This window comes from Opisthorchis viverrini, assembly GCF_000715545.1.
Source record: "Opisthorchis viverrini unplaced genomic scaffold opera_v5_29, whole genome shotgun sequence".
Lineage (NCBI taxonomy): Eukaryota > Metazoa > Platyhelminthes > Trematoda > Opisthorchiida > Opisthorchiidae > Opisthorchis > Opisthorchis viverrini.
Window position 1 is genome coordinate 2,219,455 of NW_008751685.1, and position 27,990 is coordinate 2,247,444.

At 45.6% G+C, this 27,990-nt stretch overlaps 3 protein-coding genes across 3 annotated transcripts in view; 2 read left to right on the forward strand and 1 right to left on the reverse strand.

Annotated features, from left to right (window-relative positions):
* Positions 1-6,056: 6,056 nt before the first annotated feature.
* Positions 6,057-27,990, reverse strand: part of T265_02425 (hypothetical protein) — a gene marked incomplete at both ends in the record, with an annotated part of 82,464 nt that continues 60,530 nt past the window's right edge. Inside the window, 8 exons of the mRNA XM_009166658.1 lie at positions 6,057-7,405; positions 10,278-10,316; positions 16,484-16,663; positions 17,830-18,054; positions 19,347-19,633; positions 21,744-21,834; positions 22,704-23,034; positions 26,355-26,467. Coding sequence (XP_009164922.1) covers positions 7,313-7,405; positions 10,278-10,316; positions 16,484-16,663; positions 17,830-18,054; positions 19,347-19,633; positions 21,744-21,834; positions 22,704-23,034; positions 26,355-26,467 — 1,359 coding nt within the window. The remainder of the gene's footprint in view (positions 7,406-10,277; positions 10,317-16,483; positions 16,664-17,829; positions 18,055-19,346; positions 19,634-21,743; positions 21,835-22,703; positions 23,035-26,354; positions 26,468-27,990) is intronic.
* On the forward strand, positions 14,671-14,850 carry T265_02421 (hypothetical protein; the record flags this gene model as incomplete). Its single annotated transcript, XM_009166654.1, has 1 exon — positions 14,671-14,850. One exon carries the CDS (start codon positions 14,671-14,673, stop codon positions 14,848-14,850), a length of 180 nt encoding a protein of 59 aa, XP_009164918.1.
* Positions 16,720-16,902, forward strand: T265_02422 (hypothetical protein; the record flags this gene model as incomplete). Its single annotated transcript, XM_009166655.1, has 1 exon — positions 16,720-16,902. The coding sequence occupies one exon, from the start codon at positions 16,720-16,722 to the stop codon at positions 16,900-16,902; it is 183 nt and encodes a 60-aa protein (XP_009164919.1).

Genomic DNA, 27,990 nt, shown 5'->3' on the forward strand with positions numbered 1-27,990 from the left:
CCTTTTTTGACTTGCTCCCATTTCGCATTGTATTCATTTTTATACGTGTCGCAACCATGTTGAAAACTTCTATTAGTGCACATTCACCTTCTGATTTGTATTATGGCTATCGCCATCTGTGCACTAATACCTCAAACTGGGTGCGTCAATTGATCGAATCCAGGTCATCTATCTGCCGAGAATTGTTACTGACCAAACACTCCTTTTAAGCAGCAAACTCGAATCCTGGAAACCCGATCAAATAGATATCACTTAGGCAAAACCGTTGGCGGTCATCAGGCGCCTCGTCTTAAGGATGCAACGTGCACAACGTCCATTGGAGATCCGACAGAGTCGTGATCCTTTGAAACAACAAAGGATCTCATTTGCTAGCTGTCATCCAATATGTCTTCTGCACCCCACCATAAAAGTGCGTACACCGCCTTAGATGTGACCAGAAGTTCCTTTTGACAACCGTTACTCACGGGTCATAGGGTGTTATACTGCGTTTGCGCTGGAATGTTTCAGGAATACACCAACCATGTAGGCTGTGTTGAGTGGGGGAACGAGTACTAGTATGTTGAACGTGCTTAGTAAGTAGTCAAACGGGGCTATTGGTCTTTGGTCCAGAAACCACAAAAAGTGCCCAGAATTGGTGGATCACTACTCGTTGGACTACAGATGTCTGCGTGGGTGTCTACATAAAACCTGCCCACTTTCAAAAAGCTATTTAGCTGCATCATTCCTCGACTTTCACTCTAACGAAAACAGGCGGTGATAAGAAGTAATATTTTTAAAGCTACAAGCGCGCAATTTCTTTCGGTAGCACTTTATCCCGCTGCAAGTAGTAAGCGCGCTAAGCTCATACACCAGAGTAGTTTTATTGCTAATCCTGAACGGCAGCTCTGAGCTCTCTGTGATGCTCGCTTTCACGGCTCTTGTAGTTGGCATTGCCTTCGTTTAAGGCTGCAGAAATCATCATCATCAACTGTAATAACCGCGTACTCGTCGTACAGTGGTTGTAGCTGCCGCAGTTTCGTTCACCGATGATCTGGGTGGGTGAGGGTTGGTAGCTGCGCATTGCAGGGGGGAGCTGATAAATTGGTGCATAAATTCAGTATTGTCAGTGGGTTGTCAAGTGAGGGGGGGTTGGAAAAGGAGCTATGCATTGGAGGCAATAGCTCTGATACAGGAGCGCCATTGAGAGCGCAACTGGGCCATGTCTGACAATGTCTCTAGCCATTGATGTGGCCCGTCTCGGGGTCCCCATCCAGGAAGACGGTAATGACCAGCGCAGCTGAGTTTGCTGGTAATGGCTTTCATACTTCGCTGCAGAAATGAGGGATGATGACGTATTCGAAATTAAGGTGAAGCGCAGCAAGCCTGAAAAATGAAAATCACTGATCCCTTTAACATGAAAGGCCGAGGATTCGTGCAACGAACACCGAGTTATTGAATCACAGAACCTGTAGGCCTCAAAGCCAACAGCATAGACGGTTGTTTTTTTGTATACATAGGTCAGCCTCAGGAACCAGGGATTGATTGAATCACCTATGTCCTAGAGTGGTGTTGGGCATGCATATTCACATAGGTCAAGCCGGTCCCCGCTGACTAACCACCACAATGGTTAGTTATCATCCTACACGTCACCGGATGTGCAGAGTGAGAAACCACCAAGCTGTGTTATTCACGTTTTATGCACTAAAAGACTCCAGCGACGGTTAGTCCCCCCCCCCCCCCGAAATCACAACATCCAGGAAGACTTCTTGACTACTGTTCCACATTTGTGCTACACATTTGGAATCGGCTCCCTGAGTGTGCAAACTCTGTGAAGCCTATCTGTTCCTTCAGGATACCAACAACGGTCCTAATCTTTAGGAAAATACATAATAATAAAGCGCTAAAATAGGACACCTAATTATCCGTCGCTGTTGTCTTCGTTCTCATTTGACCAACTCGGATATTCGCACATCACGCGAGTTACGGAAACCATATATCCAAATTTTCCGGTATAACCACATCCACCTTAAACCCAGACCCATACCTACGAACGACTTATTTGTTTTTGCCGTATGTTTCCTACTAGTCCCCCCATAGCCACCATCGCAAACGATTGGGGACACATTTTATTTATGTGCCCGGGAAACGAAGCTGTGACATCCCGAATGTACACTGCGACACATTTTATTTATGTGCCCGGAAACGAAGCTGTGGCGTTTCGAATGTGCACTGAACCTAGTGAGCTGTAGAACTTCGCTCCAGTTGTTCTATAGGTTTGACACAGCTAGCGAGCATACCGTCCCTCAGAACATGATAGAGAGGGTACCCCAGAATAATATTCCTCCCCCCAATCGAAAACTACAATTATACCTTGAAGTTGAAGTCGACCACACGAACCACGGACGCAATACTACAAATTCGGTGTCCCTAGCGGGTTAAAACAATCCCCGCAACACTAATATTTCCAATTGAGATTAAAGTCCAGTTAGATCTAACCATCAACCAGTACTGCGTCAAGTACGGAGTACATTGCTGAAATCTGCCACTCACCTCCGTATAATACATCCCACGAACCGTACTACAACTTTACTTCACGTTGAAAACTTGTGGTTGACCAAAAACGCTTGTGCGGAAATCATTCACACAGTGCACAAAATCTACGCCCAAGAGCAGATTCGGTATTCCTGTACCAGCGACTCTCTCCCAGGATGGTAGCCGGGGGATATACTGGTTTCAGGTAAAGACATACTTGTCCAGTGAAACGGCGCATCGACGAATTTCCTGCTCGTTTAGTTGTCAATTGGGGCGCTGTTCTTGGTCAGGGCCCGCAACCACACTGACTAGTAAGCCACCTATTGTCAGATTAACAGCAGTGATTCAGCGTAGCCGTAGTGAATTCATTTGTGTAAAGTATGGCTCTGAACTAATCGTGCTTTCGAGAGTCCGCGATGGCGCGCGCTTCGGCCGTGACATTTGCTCTGAATTTTGAAGGCAAACCGGACGTTTTTGACATGAATCTCTCGCAGATGGGACTGTTACATTTCTGCTATTCGGTTCTGACGGCATCGGTGCTGTTTTTTTTGCGCCGTCAGTTAATGTGAACTAGTGGGATAGGGAACGTACTCAACGCTCTGCAACTATCCACCTAGTTGGGGGATGAGGCGAACGAAGAATAGCTGGCCGGTTTATTGTGGAGTAAAATGTTGGTAGCTCAGATTGTTGTTTCCTGAACTGGGCAACTGTTTGCAAACGTGAGGCGAACGAAGAATAGCTGGCCGGTTTATTGTGGAGTAAAATGTTGGTAGCTCAGATTGTTGTTTCCTGAACTGGGCAACTGGTTTGCAAACGTTTCGTCACCAAGCGAGTTGACATCATTGGTGCCTAGGGAATTGGTGTGCAGGTTTAGAACGCGCTTACACGGCTCACGGCAGCTATAACCAGATATCAGTACCGTTGTTCGAGTGATGCAGAAAATTTCACTGAGTTACCTCAATCGAATGAGCAGACTTTGTTTGGAAGATAGAACTTATTCCTTCATCGACCATTATTAGTGGGAAAAACGAAATTTTATTGACCTGATGTACTGTACCAGGTGGTTTCCCGTGGTTGGCTGGAATGAATCAAGTGGTATTTGCGATTGTTATGAGGCTCAGTTGGGATCGATCTAATCTGTCCTTCACGAAATATGTAGTATCGGGGAATTTCCACTATATCCAGATATTCTCACCAGTGTATTCAGAGTGCCAAGAAGTTTCTCAAGTGCTTCTTGAAGGGTACGACTGCGCTTGTGTACAAACGAATCACTTTGCGGAAAATTTCATGGCTGCAACGAGGATTTCATACATCCCTCTCTCTCGAGCTCAGACGTAGACTCAACCTCCGAAAACAGCTTTACTGAAAGTGATTTAAAACAGAATTATTGATTCCCTGTGTTACGAAATGGCGAAGACAAAGACCCCATAACGCTCGTACACGGCAGATAACTCCCGCTTCCAAAAATAACTGTTCCGACTAACCAAATACATGAACTGTCAGTGTCACCAACAGTGACGCTATGATATATCACAACATCAGCAGCTAGCTGGGAAACGTGATAAAGTCTAACAACAAGAGATTATGTTACAACCACTGTATCGCAGTCAGATTACCCGTTCGTCGCGTTCCGGTAGACGGAATCGTCAAGCCAAACCAGGACGGTTCAAACGCCATTCACTGCACCATTCTGGCACCTACCAGCATTCCCTTTAGACTATCATCCTTTCGCTATTCGGAACTACAAGTCCACATCCATTTAGAGGTGTTTTGGTAGTTGGTTTCCAAACAGTTCTTTCGAATGCTTAAGTTGGAAGATGCGAACTAGAGGCGAGGAACGCTTCGCCAAACTGGCGGTAGTGGCTAAAACGCAGCAAGATACCCCAGTGTAACACAGTCAATACCATAGATGTCAACAGACACACTCGAGCAGTGACGAGTAACCTTAGAAACCAGACTCAATGCGGTTAGTATCTTTCACAGAATGAGCACGCTAGATTGGAATTCGATACGAATGATATGCGGAGCAAACAAGCAGTGAGAACTACTGAAAGTGATGACACCTAAACAACCAGTCAAATACACGAATCTGTGTAGCAAAACGTTACACAGGTCCAACATAAACCAACAAGAGGAAGCCGGGCTTCCCCTAACCAATTACGTTAGATATTCTCAACTGAACTATACAAACGAAAGCATGGACGAAGAAACCAGCTCAACGGAACACGGACTGTCTCCACTAAGACCAAACCGATGGACAAGTGAAGCTTGAGGACCGAAATTGGATGTCCGAATCATCGCTTACAGCCGGCTGTAGTGTTTACCCGTAAATTTCGCATCGTTTCTGGGTGTCACGATGAAGGATTGAAAGTCGTTCAATCGACGGCATACAGTACTGTTTGAGTCCCATCTTTAGCTTCACCGGATTGGTTACAACCCGCATTGGAGGGCAGAGAACTTCAACTACATATCATTCCGCGTGGAAGACATCACCCAAAGCATGGGCAAGTCAGCTTCAATAGACGACGACCAACAGGGGGTTGGAACGGTGACCAGAAATGAAGCACAGATACCCGAAACCCATGGTACCAACGCTTTGTGAAGCAACTCTGTAACATTTCCACTCTATTTGACAAGCTGTACCTACCAAAAGCGAATTGCCTTTACGTTCGTTTCCCTGAGAGATCGGTCTGTTGTTTTGATTAGTGTGTTTATTGACAGTCTGATAGAGGACTAGTGATAATTGAGATACCACGTGCCCAAACCCTCGGTTATCAGGGTAACACTGGAGCTTAATTGATTGACAGCCATGAGGAATTCTCCAATTAAGGATGAAAAGGAGTTACGGTAGGCCTTTAGTGCGAAAAAAAGTCCCAGAGAACGCAGTCAGAAACAGGTTGAAGTAAACATGAAAGCGGATCGTGTCTGAGTACAGCGTTATCGGGGTGGAAACCGGGTGTCATTTTTGGATCTCATAATGCGGTTTGAGCAACCAACGACAGATAAGGCTAAGCGAGGATGTTCACTTGAGAGTCCGGAGGAAACAGTGGTTGGGCCCAGGTAGAACGTGGGGTAATCCCTGACAAGTTCCGATGTGGGTATGCTATCCCAAAATACTTGCAGCGCGGTTATGACGAAATTTGGACTGTACCGCACGTCTCAATCGGTCATATACGGGTGTTCACTCTGGTCATAGTGAAAAGTAAGTAACTCAGCCTGACAAAGGCTGTTGCAAAGCCCCCCGTTTCACGGGACAACACCCGTGTGTGTGTGAGACATTTTGGCCGCCTAGGGTTGCTGGGCTAACCCCATCATATTTTATTTGGCAGGGGCTTTATGCAATTAGTAAAAAATTCACTCTTACCAGCAAAAAAAGTTCGCCTATCCGCGTACGTCAAAACGCAATGCTCACTAATACTAGTACGGGCCCACATCCTCTCAATTCCGTACGATGGATTGAATTGCACAGCGAAAAACAGGGACACCTGGTCTACACCGTGAGAAGATTGAAAGATTAAGACAACGCCGAGGGTCAGAAGGATAAGCCATGCTGTATTCGTGAAGTAAGGGAATAAAATTAGAAAAGACAGGACAATAGGGAAAGCAGTTGGTAACTAACTGCTCAAACAGGTTGATCATAAAGCCGCAGATAAGACATTTCTCCGCGAGACCGATAGCTGTCCCGCGTCGCATCCCACAGGATCAAATGGAAGATTTTATGCAACGATCCGTGTGGAAGGCTGAAGGCATCTGGACTAGGCGGTAGTGCGAACGAGAGGGGTGGATTGCATCTGCCGACTCCTGAAGAAGAATTGCCCATCAATGATTCCAAGACGCAGACATAAAACACCGCGACAGTTGACTGCGTTCCACGCATCCAGGATGGGAAAGAACCGAAAGTCTGTGCCAGTCATTGAATAACGGTGGCAACCTTGTGAACAGAAATTTTCGCACTAAAAGAGCCCGTACAGATGAACGAGCAGCCAGCATCATTCGAGCTGTATCAGAGAAACTCCCGACCCGGATCTTATGCGACGCGGCTGGTAGGATGGAATTCAACAACGGAAGACGGCTCAACATGCAGAGGGACTATGTACAGAGCGACAGACGGCTAAGCTGTCTGTCGGAGATCGAAAAACGTAAGCAACACGCTGTATCAGATTCTTGTGGAAAAGGATGTAGAAGAGTATATGAGGTGGTTTGATAAGTGTATGTTGGCGGGGGGAGGGATGCGGCGCAATATACTTCTTTAGGACAGTCGAAAAGAACAAGGACGTGTGCTTCGTACACGACGAACCGCGTGGATTGAAAAACTGGGGTAGAAAAATAGCACAGTGCACAGGAAACGAGCTGGAAAGGGGTAGAATAGATATGAACAGAAAAGGCAACGCTGCTTGCAGTCTGTCTCGGGGCGAGAATACAACAAAAATTTGTCGGCCACTAGGCACCGTCATCACGCGAAACAGAGAACCTACCGCTCCACCGATGCGTAACGAACATGAAGCGAATTACGATGTTTGATGCAACAAAAGGCAGGTAGGTATGCGTGTGAGCAGCAGTCACACTTGACCGGACAGTTACGGAGAAGGCCAGGGAGAGAGAGAGACGGCAAAGGTGAGCGCGCTGGAAGAACATGAAGCGAATTACGATGTTTGATGCAACAAAAGGCAGGTAGGTATGCGTGTGAGCAGCAGTCACACTTGACCGGACAGTTACGGAGGAGGCCAGGGAGAGAGAGAGACGGCAAAGGTGAGCGCAGGCGCTGGAAGATGATATAGACCAATCTGAGGAGAAATGCACGTCAAACCGGTTTGGAAAGTTTACTGATCACGCGAATAAGTGCGCCATTTTCCTCTTTCATTTTGGCGTTCTCTTCTCGCAACCGATTTAGTTCCTGAGAGGAAAAAGAACGAGGAGAAAGCCAAACGATAAATCTATTCATCTGTCGAAGCTGATTTACTGGAACGCAGTACGAAGCTCATCAATCGGATGCCCTTCCTTAATAAAGTTGTCTCGTTTCCATGAACACTTCTCGCACAGATAAGGCGGTCATTGTGATCTTGTAAAACTCTAGTGGTTAGAGCGCGAATTTACTGACCGGAAGGTCCGTGGTTCAAACACGACCTCTGCCTCTCAACTTCCCCTGTCTAGGCTTGGACAACCTGGCAGTATCCCAGACCTCATGCTTCCTTCGGGTAGCATGGCAGCTAGGCACCGGAAGGGTGTTACAGCTGAGCGATTTTTTCTGTCGCGTTCACTAGAGCGAATTACGCCTTAACCGCTCTTGACATGGAGTTTGTTGGCTTCCCTGATATGCGCACGAAGCCATACACAAAGCGAATCTCCGGTAAATTCAACGCGAGAGATGAAGTTTTGTGGACATATACCAGCCAAACGGTTGTGTGTGAATACTCATACGTTTCTCTGCTGTCATGCAAATTGTAGTATTTGAGTTCCACTGGTATTCCAAGGCTGGACAAGCTACGATGAGGTTTCTTAATGTCTACGTTAAGTTGGTTAGGCTGAGATGTCTCAGAATGAAATTTCGCAATTTCCCACAGCTGCGTCGTTCGGTTAAATCGAGTAGAACTGTATGGGTTTCGTGTAAACGTTTGTTCGCGATGGTCCCCTTGGATAAGATCATTGTGCACCGGTTCTGAAACAATTTCAGACAGGAGACTGCTTGCAGGGACAAAAAAAACAGGGTCCAACGACTTCGTAACTAGAGTCCAGTTCAGGTAGAATGCTTAAGTATACTTTGAGTCACGTGAAAATCCGAAACGTTAACTTTTAGGCGTGCGTCACAAGTTGTTGGTCCGAAGACGTAGAGTTTCACTGAAAAGTACCAATTTTTGGAATAGACGAGACGCTCAAAACGCCGTCGTCTTGCCATGAGATAAACATGGTACCCGGTAAACTATCACATTTACTCAAGCCAACGAAAATAGACGAGTGCGCATGTGTAAACTGAACATATTTTTGCACTGATATGAGATCGTATTGGAAGGTATGTCACAAAGAGTAGAGTGCCCCACAGCAGGGACGGTCCGTGGGAATCAGTCGAGGCAGATCACCTGGGGGAGGGTCTCGAATAGAGAGTGATCCGCCGGCTTTACTCAAGAAACAAACAACAGACGTCACCTTTTGCAGGCTATTAAGAATCGTATTCGACACTGCTTGCAAAGATTTGGTAGTCTCTTGTCATCGTAAGCGACATTTCTCAAGGTGAATTCCACAGAGAACGTGAACTCCACTCTTTAAAAAGAAGGGATTACTTCCAATTAGTTAGCCAGGCAAGACGAGGAAGGCTCTCTGTATGGGTTGAACAGCGATTCGTTACTGGTGTTGAGTTATAGCACGGGCATTCTGAAAGGTTGTGTGGTTCAACCGGGGCCTAATCATAATGTACGTCCTTCCCATCGTCTGGCTGTTTTATTCATTTATTTGAAAAATTTCTCAGGGCGTTCCTCTGGGTTGAAGGATAAATAGTTCGCCTGTAAGCGACATTTTCATGAGGTAGAAAACGGTAGACTATCTTCGGTAAAGTTGCGGTCGTGGATGGCACCCCGACGCTGTAATGTGTTCTCCTAAGCGGAATAACGAGTCGTTGAGTCCGCACTTACTAAATTTGCAACCATAAACAAAACCTACGGGAGCACACCTGTTTGTTGCATCAAGACTGCCAAGTCTATGAACAACCACCCGCAATGTGCGACGGAAACAATCAATATTGCTAAATTAAGTGCCTAAAAGCGCCGAGCTCCGAACGGAAGCAGTCGCCATACTAAATAGCGCAGGCGTTCCTTGATTTTCAAAAGAAGTGGATTTTGTCAGGGGATCAGTTAAAAAATCCTTGGTTCCCTTAGAAGTTTTTCACGTTTCCGATGGTGAAGTTCGCTGAACGGGGAATAAGTGGTCTACACATCGTATCATACATGCACAACAGTACCATAAATCACGACCAATGTGAAGAAACGTTGAACTTCATTAGATGGTTCACGAAGCTACCGAAGGCCCGACTAATAAACAAAATAACTGAGCCAGGTGTAATAGGCTGTGAACAAGGCAACGAGAATGAATAAGTATGAAAGTTCAGTCGTGACAATGGATTGTAAAATGAGATTTATACATAGACAAAAGGAGTACAGGATATTGTGATCTACTCAATCGGTGCAACATGTAGCCTAGTTAACTGTGCGAAAACTGCCCGTAGTTTGATATACACGAGTTGTGGGGTCAGTTGAGACAATGCAGTGATTCTCTGTTGTGAGACTACTCATACCAAGAGTCGAGTCCATAGGATAAACGATAATCAGCTGACTGGGATCCCCAACTTGTAGAACACCCTGTTGGACCAAAAAACAACAACTAGTGCACCAAGTGAAAAAGAGAAGAACGGAAAAGTGGTAACAAGACGAGCGCGTGCCCACAAAACATGCACATAGACATCATCAGTGGAAAGCAAAATGCATCGGTGCACCGAGTCAATCCCATTACGACGAGGTTTGGTGGCAAACAGACATAGATTCGCTCACAAATCAAGATCTATCGACAACAGTGACGACGAGTAGCATTCACCAGAAGCATTAAAACCGATGGTTAGAAACCAAGCAACTGTTTTTGCTGGAAAAAAATCTCAAACGTCAACACCGAAGTCGGTCTGGTCAAGTCATCCTTGTGAAATGTGCGAAAAAGCGGTGACAATGATACGGGAGGAACAACAACAGGCGGATGGGTGACATGGATCAGAGGAGGGAGGGACTCACCTTGAGCTGGTCCTCATGATATAGCAGGCGATTATGGAGCTGAGTGCGGTTGCAATGGGAAAAGGGCTAATGATCAGCAAGCGTTTGTTTGTTTTACGAATGAAAACATGGGTAGGTATTTTTTGATCGGAGGTTGTTGGAGACGGATAGTGGTCGAATGAGCGATCCAGAGCAAAAAGGAGAAAGCAAAGACTAGAGAGTGGTCGTCGAAATTAAGCAACGAACGGAAAAGAGTATTATATGTAAGTGTGTGCATGGGTTGTGAAGGATAGTTGGATTCAAGGTGGGTTGGTTTGTTGGTGAATTCGCACGAGTGCACACACACGCACACACACACACACACACACAAGATGGAATAAATATGTGAAGTAATCGGATGAATGGCAGTTAAACGTGCACACAGATATAGTGGAAACGAGAAACAAACAGGAAGAGATATACAGAGGGGAATGAGCTCACATCTTGGCTAATTGTTGTTTACCCATCACAAACCAACAAACAAACACATCTATCTTAACCAAGGTATCTTTAGAGCGACCTAACGAGGGTGAAGATCATGCCAGCAGAAAGGTAGTTAGATGTGCAGTCAAGCTGGCGGGAATATTAAGTGTTGTACTGTTTCATAAGCTTCATGGATGAAGCTAATCCACCAAACAACGGAACTTCTGGCCCAAAATAATCATAAATGGTTTACTAAAAGAGGTGACAGCAGAGAAATCCGCTTTTGACCCCGGTGTCACAAGGAACCACCTAGCTACTATCGATTCAAGACGCGTGGGACTTATCAGTAGTTGACCATCACACTCCCCCACAAAGCGAATAGTAATACGATGGTAAATAGACGCATATTTCACAACGGACCGAAATATAACTAGGTGCGGACCGTTTTCGTTCGTCAATCCATCTTTTCAGGATAAACGACTGCGGCACTGAGTGCTGTCCGCAAAACTTCGGCAAGTATTACTGAACGAAACTGGTGGATGTCGATCAGGAAGCTGGAGTTCAGCGTGTCGCATTCAATGGTGACTTGGTACCCGGAAGCAGACTGGCTTGCGTTCGCCCCTGCAGCATCTATGCTTTTTCCCTCATTTTCATACTGAGCAATTTACGCCTCTTTCGCATCCACCTGACTTTCTAGAAATGTGGTTGAGGGTCGAAAATGATGAACACTTGTTTGAGCCCAGAAATCCAAAAGGCCTGAAAGAGATCAGTTGTTATCGGTAATCACACGAAGATCCGATTCAGGTTCAATAGAGGGAAGGTGATAGGCCACCATTTCAGTTCTCAATTTAACACTCAGACAAAATGAGAGCCGCACAGGAGTTTGTGATCATCGACGCTCTGTGTGACTCACAGAACAGACCTGAGGAAGCATTCTCCAAAACTGCTTTGAATGGGGCATATAAACCTTAAAGTAGACAAAATCAAAATGATGACGGTCTTCCAGAAAGTGCAACTACTAGCAATGCTGCAAAGTAACGGGGAGATGCAATCGTTGCTGGTCTATTGGCCGTGGTTTTGTAAATGTTTCATCACCATTCAAAGAGGCACAGCCAGCGCTTGCGTCCATATGATTGGCTGAAGATAACTTATGTTTCTAACGTGATTGGCTGACGGTAAACTCGATGAAACCTGGTTGTTCAGTGGTTCCTTTGGACCTTAGTTGCGTGGACTGTCGTGTATATCATCGGTTAATGGGGCAAACATGTTTCCAAATATTTCACCGCCGTTTCGGTAAGTCCCTCTACCAATCGACCTTTCGTCTACCATTGGGAAAATGTTGGAAACGAAAGAGAAAAACCTCTAACTCGGCCATATTCCACATGGATATTGTGATCAAACTTATCATATCATATCAAACTTATCGTAAGTCGAATACGAATAGACTATTTTGGAAGGCCCTTCGTCTCTGAAAATGTCAAATGTTCTGAAGCCTTCAACATGGCCTTAATAGTTCTGGCAAGATTGAGGACAGTTCCCATAGAACTGATCCGCGGTTGAATGCTTTAGAAACCCGAATAGTTGTTGACAACCATCAAACACAGTCAAATTACTGTGAGAATTCGAAACAGTATGTACAATATGCCAAATCTATACGGTTTATTCGGCATACGGGTGCTGAAACGGCAGCGCAACTTCATCAAAACGACCGCATGGAAATTGGACAGATGAAAAGCCTGGAAGTTGACTGAAAAAATTCCAATACCGCAAAGAAGGGGACAAAACGAATTGGCAATTCGGAAAAACGATCACCATGCGGAACATTTGTAAACCTAAATATTCACTTGAAAAAAAGACGGACAGAGCGACGCTTCTCGCGAAACTCGTGTGTGTGCCTCGTGGTTAGACAAATGTCAGTGATTCGTCGGCTAACGGTCACAAGGGGTCAGCGACACTACTCTTACACTGCGTACACCAGTAGCGAGTTTCTTCAACCCAGAAAGAATTTGGAAACATCTTTTTCGGGTATACGACCGACCTTTTGGTTCGGAGTTCCAGTGTTCAAGTGAACTCACAAAGACAATTCCAAAGTAAGTGAGGTGTCCAAACCGCCAGTCCAAAAGCTAGACATTTCGAAATATGCCGTAGGTAGGCATCCACCGCACCTGCGACACTACCTTAGGCCAGGCAGGTAGGCAAGCCAGCCGTCGTATTGGTTGATGAGTATGCTCGCCTCTGCAGGACCAGTGCTGCATCGAGACGTTGTCACCCTTACATTGCCTCGTTAGATTTCATCGCCTTTCACCCAGTCCATGGCCAGTAACTGCATGACATAACGATGAGGATGCAGAACAAAAGCCTCTCAATAGGTTGAAATGAGTGTACGAGTAGAACTACACTTTAGAACTCATTCAAAAACAAGCAATTAGCTTCAGGCAGAAAAATGCAGGTTTGACCGGTGCCCTCGAGATCAGTTTAGGAGTACAAGTGTTAACCTCCTCTGACCATCGCCTATTTTTATTAGTCTGTTTGGAATATCTGGGCAAGGAAGTACGACTAGTTCTATAAGCTGCTCCCGAAAAAGCCAACCCCGTCTGAAGGCGTTCACCCACTATCCTGTTTCCCTAGTTAAGTTGGTGGTCAAAGCTCATCAGGTACTCCACTGATCCAAAGAGGGTTTCGAAGAGAGGAAGAGGTAGAGCACCGAGCGGAAATCACGTTACAGAGTTAGACACTGTTCGAGGAAACAGAACAGTAGACTTCTGTCCAACCAAGTGTGAGGGTCAACTAACACGACTGCCGTTTCATGGCTATAGGAGGGTGAGTGCAATGTCATGTGCTGGCGTGTGTAATCAATCCAAACGCATGCATGCACGCATTCACACACACACACACACGGCAACAATCGACTTTCTGGTGGAAATCACCGTCAATAATATTAGGAAAGCCAAAACAAAAACAAGAAAGACTAGGTGAACCGGTGTGCCGGTCACGATCACGTTGCTGGTAGATTACGTTTCGGGGCTTGGCCACTGATCCGGAAACGTCGCACACCGGAGACGCGGCGAAACTGCCGCAGAAAAAAAAAACAAGGGAGCCATCGAAAGGAGAGAATAAGACTGAAGCACAGTGAATTTTAGCGTGTAATCGGGGAACTCATGATCGACTAGTTGGCTGTGAGTGTGTACTTGTCGAGGGGATGGAATTGACTCCATCACATGGACAACAGCGTCATAACATTTTAACACTACCGACAACACTTGGGACATGTCAAACTTCAAGTGTCCTGAAAACAAACGGTTTCACGGAGCTAAATCAATTCAGTATCCAGCCGAACTTCAAGGAATTGGGCGAAAGATTTTGAAATCTTTGTCAGGGTGGGCGTTGACACTGTCAAGAGTGAGTGTAAATGCCATTCAGCAACTGCGATCCAGAACATTTAGGCTTACACAAAACTGAAAAGCCTACGTAGAGATCATGCTGTCGATTGTCGAGCGTGGCCAGTAGGTCACACATGTAGATAGGAGGCAGTCAAAGTATGGATGTAGGAAATGATGGCCTTGCCAGGGAGAAGGGAGAAAACCGTTAATCAGCGAACACAATCAACCGTAACGCTGCATATACGAAGACAATCTTCAAGTGAATTCACTACCATGAATGAACTGTGTGAACTATACACAATTAGGCTACAAGCTCTCGAAACCTCAGCTTAGTAGCATGCAGGCAGGCAAAGAAACTATTCGGATGCCGATCTGGTTGGAACAGAAGAAACCCCAGGGAAACGCGAGGCAGAAGAGTTGGAAATGTGACCACAGGACGAGTAAGAAGTGGGAACACAGCCAAATAATTGGATGAAACACAAGCGATTGAGGCCGGAGTGAGCAGAATCGTTCACCAAATACCACATCGACCGGACAAATATATGACGAAATGACTACGGAGAATGTACACTATGGGTGGTCTGAACATGAATCAACTGGGATCAAACGTACCTAGCCCAGCGTTTCACGCGCTCAATCAGCGTGACCATTATCTGGCATGCGATGTGGAGTGTGTTAGGCGGGACCATGCATCCCGCTGGCGGTTGGACGCCGCTACCACCAAAAAACCTAACCACACGTGTATAGATTGATCCCAGCAATCTGTTGAACCACGTCGAGTTACGCGCAAAATCCCAAAAGCCAATTCTTTCAAATGGAGGTTTAGCTACATATGCGGTACTATAAGTACAATAATAAAATGATAAAGCTTTACAAACCTCAAATCGTGGGACTATGCCGGCTTCTATACACCGGTTTAGTAACTGCTAATTCCTAACGGGTCTCAAAGTCCACGCCGCCTCGGAGCCACGTGTTTACAAGCTAGCGAAACCACGTGTGAACTTAAACGACACGTCCGATGACAAGGTCAAAGAACGGTTTAGGTTCAGATCAAAAAACAACAAGGGTGGCATAGGCACCGACCAAAATAACAAAAAAAGGGGGGAATCGCGTTGTACAATATAAAAAAATAGAAGAAGGGAATCAACAACGTGATTGGTTGGATGATCGGGCGAATTGCCGGTCCACCACCTGACTGGTCGAGAATGTGGACCAACAGCCAAGTACAAGGTAGTATCCACTGAATGCCAGTTACCAATGGCGTGTCCAGAGGAGGTCTGAATATCCAAACTTGTCGTTACATACACGACGTGTTGTACATGGTCTTTGACTTGGTTTGGAGGATTAGTACACTTTGTGCATCCTTAGTGGTACTTTTGTTGAAAACACAAAAGATCAACCCAAGAACCAAGTGGGCGAGGTGCTTCTGAATTAGTTGACGGCAACTGCCTTGTATTAAGGATCAAATGTAAACCTGTGGCAGTCTGAAGCGGTCACTGGGTGAAAAGGATGGTAGCATCGATCACCGTCGATGCCGCTTATGGTTTCTAAGGCCTCTTTTCTGTCCTGAAGCGATCATTCTGGTTAGTTAGTGCACAACAAAACGGTCAAGCTAAATGCGGGCTTCACTTTTCTTAGAGCTCATCAGCGGTGCATGAAATTGACTGTACCGCATCTGAACGGTCACGCTTCAAACGAATTCCAAGGCAGTAATGAATAGAAATCACGGGGTAGCACAACCACATTTCAGGTGGAGATGATAAAATGATATTAATCATGGCACCTACTGTAAACGCCTACTGTAAACGGACCGAATCGGTGAGCAAAAAGGACGTCTCAGCTTGCGACCAAGCCTTGAATTCGAGTATGGTGAAAATCACGCTAAGCCAGGAAGGCCAGTTGAACCCGGATATTCCAAACCCCTTTGGTTGAATCGAACATCAAGACTGTTTGCAGGTTCAACACAAAAACTTAATGAGACCTGCGCCACATAAATATAAGAAGCCGATTCGAAACCACTGCGTCTAGAGCACAGAGAAACGAATGAATAGTGTCAAAGAAAGCAAGTAGCCAGGGTTCAGAGACAAAAGATAAGCAAGTGAACCATGAAAAAAGGTTGCTCTTAGGCTAAAAAACAATGGAATAGACCAGCAGAATTGAATGTGGGGCGCGCTCAGTAGCGGGAAATAGATCAGAATGGCATGCGCAGGGTCTCTAATGATACAACAGACTGAAATCCCGATTTATAGACTGCAAAAGCGTCTGAGTCTCCAGCTATGCCACATCTGGGAATCGCCCCTGGCATGGAATATCGAAGAAACAACCCCACGTACAACACACACAGACGAAGCGCGTGGTAAAATACCATTGCGCAGTAAGACGTACCTCATCTGTTACTTGGGCCGTGCTGTTCAGCGAGTTGACCCCCGAACGGGAATCCTCTTTATTCAATCGAGTCAGCTGCAACCGTAGATTGGCATTCTCCTTGGTGATCCGATCCAATTCTCGCATTAGACGATCCTTCTCCGCCTTTTCCGCTTCGTACAACCGTCTGTAGTCGGGTGTCTTAAAAGAGAAGCGGGTGGAAATGAGACAAATAGTTGAATGCGTGATGAGCAAAAATGTCGGGAACCAAAGTGTGTCCGCTTGATGGGCTGCTGGCAAAGAGTGGGGTCCGTAGCTGGTCTACGGATCAAACAAGAGCCTCACACAGCACAGTTGAGATTCTCATGTCACAAATGACTGCGGTGATGAGATTCCGTCCACCAACACCACCACCGCACGCCAAGTACGTGGAACCGTGATTGAAAACCAGTGAGCGCTCAATAGCTTTGGGTGGATACGAACAGGCGGCTGGGATAAGGCCAGGAGAAATATTGATAATGACCGAGCTAGGGGAAAAACAAATAGTTAAACTTCCTAGTGGTCACTATTGGCTCACGTCAGTCGGAAATCACAGTCCTTATACATTCCCATCGTTTGATTGAGAATCAGGTTTGTGTATGGGAGGATGTATAGCTCACACTGAGAGCAAGAGGACCTGAATGCTCACATTGAACTTGGTTTTGCCAGTAATGAAAAGGCGAGGTGCGGTTCCTGGATACTTGTAGATAACTAAGAGTGCTTGTGTGACTCTGAATGATCACTGTTGGAAGAAGACTTAAGGCTTTGAGGTAGATTTGAAAATTTCAAGCGTGTCAGCTGCAAGTTCATATGAAGACAGTCAAAGAGATGATGTAACAGCCTACAGCACATGCGGGAAGTTCACAACGCAAGATTTAGATGAAGCCACCATTCACCAAGTGGCTTCGGAAAAGTGTCGCGATCATGGCTCCCTACAGTGGAGGATGCAAGACCGCAGAAGTTGAGTATCGTTCCCTATTGGCAACGGTCTCATGTGTGGTTCACCCGAACTATCCCCAGTTAAATAATCAAAAGAGGGTTTACAAAACAGATGTACTGATTTTTGTGAAACACGAAGCACGGGGACGAAAACGATAGAATAAGATAGACTGACTGCGGCCTAGGTATCATAACTTTCTCTGGTAATGGTGTGTAGTTCAAAAGACAGATACCCTTGTAATTGACAGGTAATCCGAAATAACGTGGTGAATAGTAGCGTCGGTGGGTAAGTCTGCACAAGTCAACAACGAGGGGTTTCGAACACCTGTCCCGTGATGCAACAGCATGAAAAACGCTCTATAGGGGTACATTAGATGACGAATGCTCACCTCAGCAGAAGGCGCCAGCCGATCACGGTAGGTGGTGGTGCCACGCGAGTCACTTGTTCCTGACACACCAACGGATGAGTTAGGTGTGAAGGACGAAACCAGGCTGGTTGTCATTGACGGTGCAGCACTGGTTCTGGCGGAGTTCCATGAGAAGTTCAAGCCCTCGGACACGTGGTTTTGTTGGGGGACAGATGAATCGGTCGAATGGAGGAACCGGCTGAATGGCTGAGATTCCATTTAATAGAGAGAGGTAGGGCGATTAGGTGAGGGAATAACATGAAATTTGATAGTGAACCGAAACATCACCAACAGCCCCAAGGTCCTTTGGATGACATTAGGCATATGTACAAGTGTACTCCACCAAAACTCACAACGCCACGAAAGTGGGACTATCCGATGCACATCTGCTCTTAGTGTTTGAAATGAGAAGGTTCAGGATAGGTAGATAACATTCAAGTTATTTATACTTCTGATAACTATACTTTACTGTCAACAAGTTCATTAATCCGGTGTACAATGATGCCCTTTCAAATAATCCTGTTGTTCTGTGGTTGTCTTGGTAGACAGCCGAACGCTGCGACACACCACCAGAACAGGTGCACAAAAAGAAGTCACGACATTTAGACGGTTGGCGAGATGAAACAAATCCGATGCACGGATGAACATCTGGAACCCAAAGGCACATCGAAGGTTTCACCTTCTACTATTACGTTCTGCCCAACAAAAGTTCGGATGTCAGGCGCAAAATGACCATTAAGACACACACCTAAGAGATGACACAGCGATGGCTAGTCACAAAAGACATGTGGCAAAACAATCGGAGAAACGCACAATTCGAAGGACAAAATGGGGACAGAAGAGGAATAACAAGAAACGGGAAGGGTCAAAGTAACGACATTGGATTTCCCTGTGAGTACGGATAAAAACGGATGCCGAGTGGGCAACGTCTTGGACTATCATTTCGACGAATTGGCTACTGGTCTCTGTCCTGATAGAACGTGTTGCTTCACAAATAAAGACGTAAAAAGAATCGATGTTCCGTAGAGCGTGTTCGAAGATGGTTTAGAGAGAGATGGATTGAAATTCAACCTTAATTAGGGTGTCACTACCTACCGACATGTGTCACTCCGAGGAAAAATCAGTGGGGATGAAGCCTGCCATGACGGTAACAATAATTTCCACAGTTAGAGGTCAGTGGTCTACCGGGCGTTCGACCGTCGATCGATCATTACACCAGGTCTCGTTTGGCTGACTCCAAAACGCAAAACGGCCTTGACCGTGTGCATGGTCTCAGTGGTCCTTTCTCACGTCTACTCTGGTAGACCATGGTAGAAAATCTATTGGTTGTATTGCTCCACCCATCTTAGACAAGCCCACTTGCAACTCTCCAACTAATGGAATACACGAGTAGAGAAATACCAAGGGGGAGGTATTAAACGTCCAAACCTTACCGATCGGATCAGCGAATGCAAAAAAACAGTGAACCGGTTGGTATTGTGTAAGAATATCTAACTCACCCTGGAAACAACGGGTGAACTGGAATCAGCCGAAGTAACCGATGGGGACATAGTGCAGGATGGAGGTGCGAGTGTCTCAGAGGTGCCATATGTGGGAGAATTCAGTCCTCGGACGATGCGGCGTCGTTGGCGAAGTAAGTGTTCTACACTATCGGAGGCTTCTAGCTCAATGTGCTTGCTGTCGCTAGCGGCTGTGCTACGTAGCTGGCTGGCAGTTGAGGGATACTCATCAACAGCTGCTTGCCGAGTGATAGATGGGTTGGTGGAGGAGGACAGTGAGTTCACAGCTGAAATGAAAACAAAATCGGAAATTGTTACAGCCTCATCGATGGCTCACTTGGAGGGTATGACGATTAGATGGGACCATAACCTTAAAAAGCCCTGGGTTAACAAATATCACGCACTTTCGGAAAGCAGAGAGAGAGAGAATATGTCGTGGTCTCAAATCCACATGTCACATAAACGGTCACAAGTAACAGCTATGAATGTGTGCATAGATAACTTTTGTCCTGGTGTCTGACTTCGTTCTGCAAAACAGGGCTTGAGAAGTTTCGAACGCCCAACAACGGGAACACTCAACACACGAACCCCAATGCTCAGTTTTGACTCGATCCACCGTTTCCGAATAAACAAAACACTTTTTGTTCAGAATTACAAAACAACATGTCTGGGAGCATGTTTCACAGCGGAGCGATAACGCGTCCGGAAGCATGTTCACGTTATGGAGTCTACCGGTCTTAATAAAACGATTAACGATGACCAGTGGGTGATGGGCAGTGCGGTTATCAAGAGCTGTTTGATGTACTGATGACAAACGCGGAGAAAGAAGACTTCATTATAGTCATACCTATGCTCGCAATCGATGAATCAACTGTCAGTAAAGAGGTACGGTAGGTTGGGAGTCAGGGAGCTGTAACAGCTACCATTTATAAAAAAATAAATCGTTCAGCTGTAAAATCCTTTCAGTGCCTAACTGCCACGCCACCCAAAGGTCGCACGAGGGCTAGGGTACTGCCAGGTTGTCCAAGCCTAGACAGGGGAAGTCGAGAGGCGGAGGTCGGGTTCGAACCACGGACCTTCTGATCAGTAAATTCGCGCCCTACCGTTTAATAATATGTCGAGTTAGCCACTGTTTTCGAGATAGATAAGATGGCTTGATTGAGTAGTGATGATAAAAAGCAATAGCAGACAGACGTTTTAGCACCCCGCGGTGACCCAGATACAAACTCAAAGAACAGTAGACACATGCTGAATGCAGCATGTCGAACGAAAGTACACTCATCAGGAAGACTCTACATGAGATCAGTCGAACGACACGGTGGCAATATGCATAGGGTTTACCTACGTCCCTTAAGTAAACTCACTCCCTTTTGTAGACAGTTCCTTCATGCTTCATATATGAAGCCATACACAACGACTTAGGGAAGCGGTTACGGAGGGTCTAGATCAGGATTCAGCAATAAAGTTCTAATAAAACCTGGCGTGACCAATCAAAATATACGTTTAACGTACGATGGGTCACAAAGACACAAGGATCGTTCAGCTGTAGCACCCTTTCGGTGCCTGACGACCATGTCACCAGAAGGGAGCACGAGGGCTAGGATGCTACCAGATTGCCAAAGGAGGGTTGGGGTTCGAACTACGGACCTTCCGGTCAGTTAATTCGCGCTCTAACCACTGGGCCATCTCGCTCCACAAGGATGTTCATGTCGCAAGAGCATTTACTTCTAGTCACAGTGATTAGATTGGGAAGGAACTTGAACTTTCTCCGTCTATAATGAAGCTTCGTAACTGTTTGCCGAAGTACAGAAAAGCACAGACACTTTTGGGGAATACCAAGTTATCCAACTCAATCATTCGTTCATGATATTCTTCGAATGAATGAGCCGCAAGGAAGTGATGAGTACCATGAGCGAAATATTCAACAGAGTCTCCCATTAACATCAAAATAATTTGCAAATTGGCATACTTCACCAGTTGCGTAGTCTTTTGTTCAAGTCGAACATAAGGCTGATGGAAACTCGGGAAACCACAAGACGGACGAAACCGGTGGTGGGTTGTCGAAGAGCTTCCAGTCACCTTGTGAGCATTAAAAGTGGGTTATTTGCTGTGAAGTTTCGTTTTCAGACACGATTCAATGACCGAAATTGAAAAAAGCGTCACCGAAATTTCAAACTCGCGAAATGTACTACGATACGATTTCAAGACAGCAACTTTAAATATGCAGATAAACAAGGACCTACTGAAGTAGTGATGTTTGAAATGGGAGTTGAGTTGATCGAAAAAATCCGAAACAATCTACGAAGAAACCACTCACAACTATCGAAGATTTCCCACCACCTGAAAGACGGCAAGAAGAACAGCAACAAAAAATCGTCTGCAAATATGGGGACGTACATGTTCCGGAAGTGTCACGTGACCTGAGGCGAGATGGTGCCACACTATCTTTCAGACCAGAACGACCCTCAATTCGACGATATCGGTAGCTCTGTGTAAAAAACAAAACCAAATGGATACAACCGTTCATAGAACTAGTACAACTGACACTCATTTCGAAAGATAAAACACTAAGGTTTAAGGTTGTGAAACAGAGCGTCAGCAAACAAGTAAGTCTATAACAAAAGCGCGGACGCTCTGAGAAAAAATGGACGAATGCGTTGGGCATGACTATGTTTCGAACCGGGAGTTGTAATACAACTGGAAGGTGAAGGGGGTTCAACCGTATGCCAACTTTCTTCCAGACTACCAGTTGCCACTGCAAGGACTGCAGGTCAGTTTGTGAATAACCCATCGAACAACGGCTGTGTCCAGGGCGTCCCAATGAGCGTCAGCCAAGTTTCGTCAACGCACAGCATCAATGACGGCATGTTGTTGGCAAGACAAAGTCAGGGTTACAGGCAAGAAACTATATCCTATGAGCGAAGTTCATATAAAAAAGTGGAGATTAGTTGTCCGTGTTACTTGTATCCTGTTATACATACAAATGTACTGGCTTTGGCATGAAGAACGGGCTCAAGCGCGAGTTACTCGTCTTACCTGCAGGCTGGGAATAAGAACGAACAGGATGAATATTCACGCCTGGCCTAAACTGTCAAGGTGAGTATTACCGTTTCTGGTTAGCAGTTGCCTGACAATATGCGTTGACAGGCCGTCTCAAAGCAGGAGCTTCCAGGTTACTTACAATGACTGCAGACTACCAACTCCAGCTGAATTCCTGCCATTTAGGGTAATCAGACATTCACGATCCACTTGAGGGCAAAACAAGACTGGCGTACCAGAACGTAAAATTGGGGAGGATGGGTTACCGTACGACTTGGCAAAATCTCTTAAGAAGCCAGCATACTTGACCCAACTCACCTCCAGGGCGTCTGAGGCCCGACCAACAGAAGAATCTGGTGAAAGGGGCCTATCCAAGGTCGAGAGATAGCTCGAAGAAGTTCGGACGTCCTCACTGGCAGACGGTTGCGCTCGTGTCCGTTCAGTAACTGTGTTTGTGGACGGAAGCGGAGTTGTCGGCTGGATAGCAGCACTGTTGTTCTTGTTGTCACAGATGAGCTTCTTAGCTTCCTCCACCTCTTCCGCTGACACACCCTGAGTAGAACGTCTAGTGGACCGGACGTAACGTGCCTTCACACTCCGCTGAGTCTCGGTTTCCACCGATTTGGCCGGAGACATTAGAAGAGAAATGCTAGAATGAAAAAATGGATGGAAACAACATGTGGCAAACAAGAAAAGCAAAGATGAAGATGGATACATTGTTAGTGGCTAAAACATAACTTACCGCATTGACTCGGGGCTTTTGTTGGCAAGAAAACGACCAATCACAAATTATTAAAAATAAAAGAAATAAATCGATGCTTTTATACTACTTCCATAAAGAGGCCACTTTGAATGTGGCTAACCGAAGAGAGGAATAGACGAATATCTATTGTGTAAACTCATAAAGACAACGAAAAATGATATACATTCTGTGTATGGGCGGAGATGAGTGAGACAGCTCGTGTGAAATAGTAAACCATACATTGGATCACGTTTCAGCGCGCAAAGAGTAACTTGCGTGACCCAGTCTCGTATTTAGTGTGATCACTCAATAACTCCCTGGTAATTTCCACAGATATATAACCCCAAACAAGCAAAAAATGCGAGCGAAGCACGCTGTCTCACAAGTGAGTGCACTGGATATATTGTCAAAATCAAAACCGTTTCTGGACGCGCGATCGAGTGTAGATGACAAACGGAAATTCAAAACCAGTTGGTGGTTGAAACTGGTTGAAGTTGGTTCGTTTGTTAGAGTGGGAACTATTGCCGAAACACCAGTTGGTCCGACCAATCACTTGCGAGCTCAGACGATTAGACACTACAGCGTTCAACTGGTTTAGCTACCAACTTCCGGCCAACATGGCCACAGTCATCATTCAATCACTATGGAATTATGTACTTTGAACCTGAACGTTGGATCAGGTTGCCGGTTTGATCTTTGTGGCGAACCCCTGGCGGAGTGAGAAACATTCGTTTTGGCTTCAGGAATCTCACTAGATAAGCGTGCGATTTACGATGGACAAGGCGACGATACTGAGGACGCCGTAACTGTGGTCTGTGGATCATACAGTGCCCTAGCTATTAGTCACTATTAGTCAGGTGCTCCCGAATTCACGTGGACTAAACAACCCCACAAATGAATTATCCAAAAGCCCTGGTCTCATATGCAGTGATGTATCCGAAAATTCGCCAAGGCGATAAGTGCATCGTCAAAGAAGCCTAAACATTGGGAGCACGATTTAGCTACGGACATACATGTGTTAAACCAGTCTCGGCGATTAAGCCTCGCGGTCGCTATCTTGGCCACAATATATAGCACAAAAGGTCAGACAGCGTACGATCTGCAACACTTTACACACGAAACAACGGTGTGCGCAAGGTTCCTAGAACTGTTCGTTGATCAGTTTTCGGAACAATACTGCGTGAATCACTGCATCTCGATCTTCCCGACAAGCGCGAACCAACTGCGAAATCAGTTGAGGTGGTATCATCTAATTCCTGAATGCCATCGAAAAAAGGACGCACGTGTAGTCAAAGGGAACCATTTTTTGCCATCTTTGATGACCATACACTCGATCTCCCCTCAGTGGGACTCAGTCAGAGAGGGGTCACCTCGCTGGAGAGACCACACAATCCATGATTCGGTGGCATATCACCAATTCTTAGAGAAAGAGAACCCATCCCCTACCCATCGGTGCTCTCCATACGGAAGACGGGGGGGCGGGGTTAGTATCGTACTACAGATTTGTATTTATTAAAAAGCGGCCCTAAAAATTTAAAAAACAAACAAAATAAACTGCGAGCATTTGAAGGTTACTTACAGGTCTCCCATAAACCTAACGCGACTATTAGAGAGCGAGAAAGGAAGGAAGTCACAAACCACATTTGTCGGCTAAACTACCAGGTTTTATAAAAAAAAATACACCCGTGGTCGCTCGGAGGTGAACCACGAGGAAGACAATTAGAGTTCTTTTCCCGAAACCGTTTGACTGCAAAAGCTGCGCCAAAGTATGGAGGCTTAAAAAGGTATTTTTAGTCATGGACGAAGCGATATCATAATTTTTCTGACGGTTACCGCTCATTCCTGGCGCGAGCACCACTCTTACCGATCGAAAATAATTGAGCCTTGTACACTGCTTGAAGTGTATTTATTCTTGAGCTGAGATGCGTTATAGAGAGCAGTGTAAACGGTTATTCGCAAAGCGCGTGGAGAAACCTGATTGCGAATCGTTGTGTGAAAATACTGTTGAGCAATTAGATGAACCTTGAGGTTTGAGTAAGCGCATTTTGAAATGAAACGTTTATAACTCAGCCATCTGGTTTTCCATGGTAGTCACACAGATTTCTGAGCGTCGATCTTTAACACACACAATTAGGCGTTTAATCATGCTAACATAGGTTATATCCCAAGCCAACATGCTTTCGGAAAACCAGATATTTTGTCGGAAACTGGTGTATCGGACCAGTCGGATAGTCAACACTTTACACCATCATCATCATCATCATCGACAGCATGACATCAGTGTTCAACACCGATGCTTCACCGCAAAGCATTTTCTCCGGAGGTTCCAGAGATTTCGGTCTTCCAAGGATAAGATTTGGACTCGGTGAAGGTGATCTCATTTTCGTGTAGAACTGAGGAAAAAAGTATGCTTGCTGTTGTACTTCCTTGCTTCAAACGAGTAGACCCAACATACTCACGTTGGATTGCTGGTTATCTTACTTATTTAACACTGTTCCCCTATTAAAATCTAACCGTCCTGACACCAGCCATTATCCTTGAGGAATATCGTTTGAAGATGTTCAAAAATAATGCATGTCCGTCCTCAATCAGTTTAGCTTCAAAGCCGTTGTGGTTAGCACAGTCCAAAATCTAGGTAAGCAGAGGCCCTTACTTTTCCACAGATGGTATAAAAACCAGAATGACACATGTAATACAAATAACGATAAGAATAGTAACAATAATGACAGTTCGGATATGACACCTGTTCGGTGCATAGCTGTCGTGCAATGGAAAGAATGGACGAGGGACGAGTCTAGACAGTAACGGTTCGAATCATGGACATTTTAGTCAGTAGTTTTGAGCCTTAACCGCTGAACTAACCAAGTTAAAAGTGTTTCGCTAGAGAACAACGATGAAGTGGTGTGCAAACGACGGGCGGCCTTCCAGTTGCTCAGTTATTAGGACACTTGCCTGGTAAAGGACGAGTCACTAGTCTGAGTCCCCAAGGCGGAATCCCTTGACTAACCGGGGGAGGTGATTTTGAAATTCTTGAGTGGATAGGTTGAGGTGAGTCACTGGATAAAGTCCAGACTTTTAAACGGGTGAACACACTGAGACTACTGTCTAACACGTTCAGTGAAACAGTGGTTGTAAAAATCGTCGCTGAAAGTTCTTAAACAACAGGAGAGGCCGAAGATAACGAGGGATTAGACAAGAACACAAGGCGATTTTAGTGCACAACTCACCGCCGTCCACTCGTGACATCATCCTTCAACTTGGGCGATGGTGAACGTGAAATAGGCGCTGGCTTAACTTCTTCGACTTGCCGAGAATCACTAACAGCGGCAGCCCCAGGTTGCTGTAGAAGGAAAGAAAAAATTCAGTTCAAATCGATGGGCGTTGTTTCTAAAAATGAGGAAATCAACCTAGACAAAGAGCAGCGTATGTTGATCCCAGTCTACACTACTAAGAGTCCCCATTCCTGTGTGTTACTGTAGAAGTATGAGTTACGTCACTGGTGGAAATAAAACCCCGATTTCTGGACGGAATCTGATGTCAACCTGGAAATTCAGTCAGCTGACCAATGGAGTTTGACCCCGAAATTCTACGAAATAATCTACCACTTCATGCAACTGAGACGGGGTTGACTATGTAGCGGTCATTTCCTTGTTCCCTCAACCAACTTCACACAATTTGTCTAGTACATCCGTACCCATTAGATCACGCGACTCCTTTGTTTCGCAAACGCACAAAGTGACAAAACCGATTTCTGGACGGAATCTGATGTCAACCTGGAAATTCAGTCAGCTGACCAATGGAGTTTGACCCCGAAATTCTACGAAATAATCTACCACTTCATGCAACTGAGACGGGGTTGACTATGTAGCGGTCATTTCCTTGTTCCCTCAACCAACTTCACACAATTTGTCTAGTACATCCGTACCCATTAGATCACGCGACTCCTTTGTTTCGCAAACGCACAAATCACGTGACAAAACCCCCATCCCACTTGCAATCCAAACCAACAAGTCCGTTCCCGCTTTGTACCCGTCGGAACGATGGTATGTATCATACACACATTATATACACGTCTCCCTATATTGAGGAAGACACAACACAGTCACCACACACATACTAGGGTGCCCAGGGGGCAGGGAGTCAACCAAACTCTTCAACTCCACGAACAATTACGGAACGCACGTAGCGTCTATACTGAAGAGAATACACGTTCTCGCAGTCCGAACTTCCTTCCAGAAACTCTCACGAGTTATCCACCTTTTGACTCATTCCATTGTTCGCACTGTATTTATTTTATCATGGTGCAACTCGTAACTGTAAAATAATATCTCCCATAGTAAAAACTGTCGTTAGTGCATATATCTTCTGAGTTATATTATCGCTATCATAACCAATGCATTAATAATTGGTGAGCCCGAAGTGACAGTTGGTCGCTTCCATTAAGTTTACCTGTATTTCATTCACTCTATGGTACATCATCATCATCGACAGCATGACATCAGTGTTCAACACCGATGCTTCACTGCCGTACAACCATGACTTATTTGAAAGCCTTATTGTAAAGAAAAGAATAAAGGTGGATGGGGGGGGACTTAATGCTAGCTTAACACAATCATTCCGAGGTGCCTACATCTCCAGACATTCACTCAGGTAATCTGGACAGAAACTGACAACAAGAAAGCCACTGACATCGGTTGGCAGCCATATATTGTAGTGTCTCCAACCAGGCAAAGTGAGGATCACGCGGTCCCCATCCTGGAAGGCCAGTAGCACCGACAGCACCCAAGCGTTTCGTTATCTCCTTCATACTCCTCTGTCAAGTCAAGGGTTGGCCACCTCTCTGTTTACGCCACTCCGAATTGG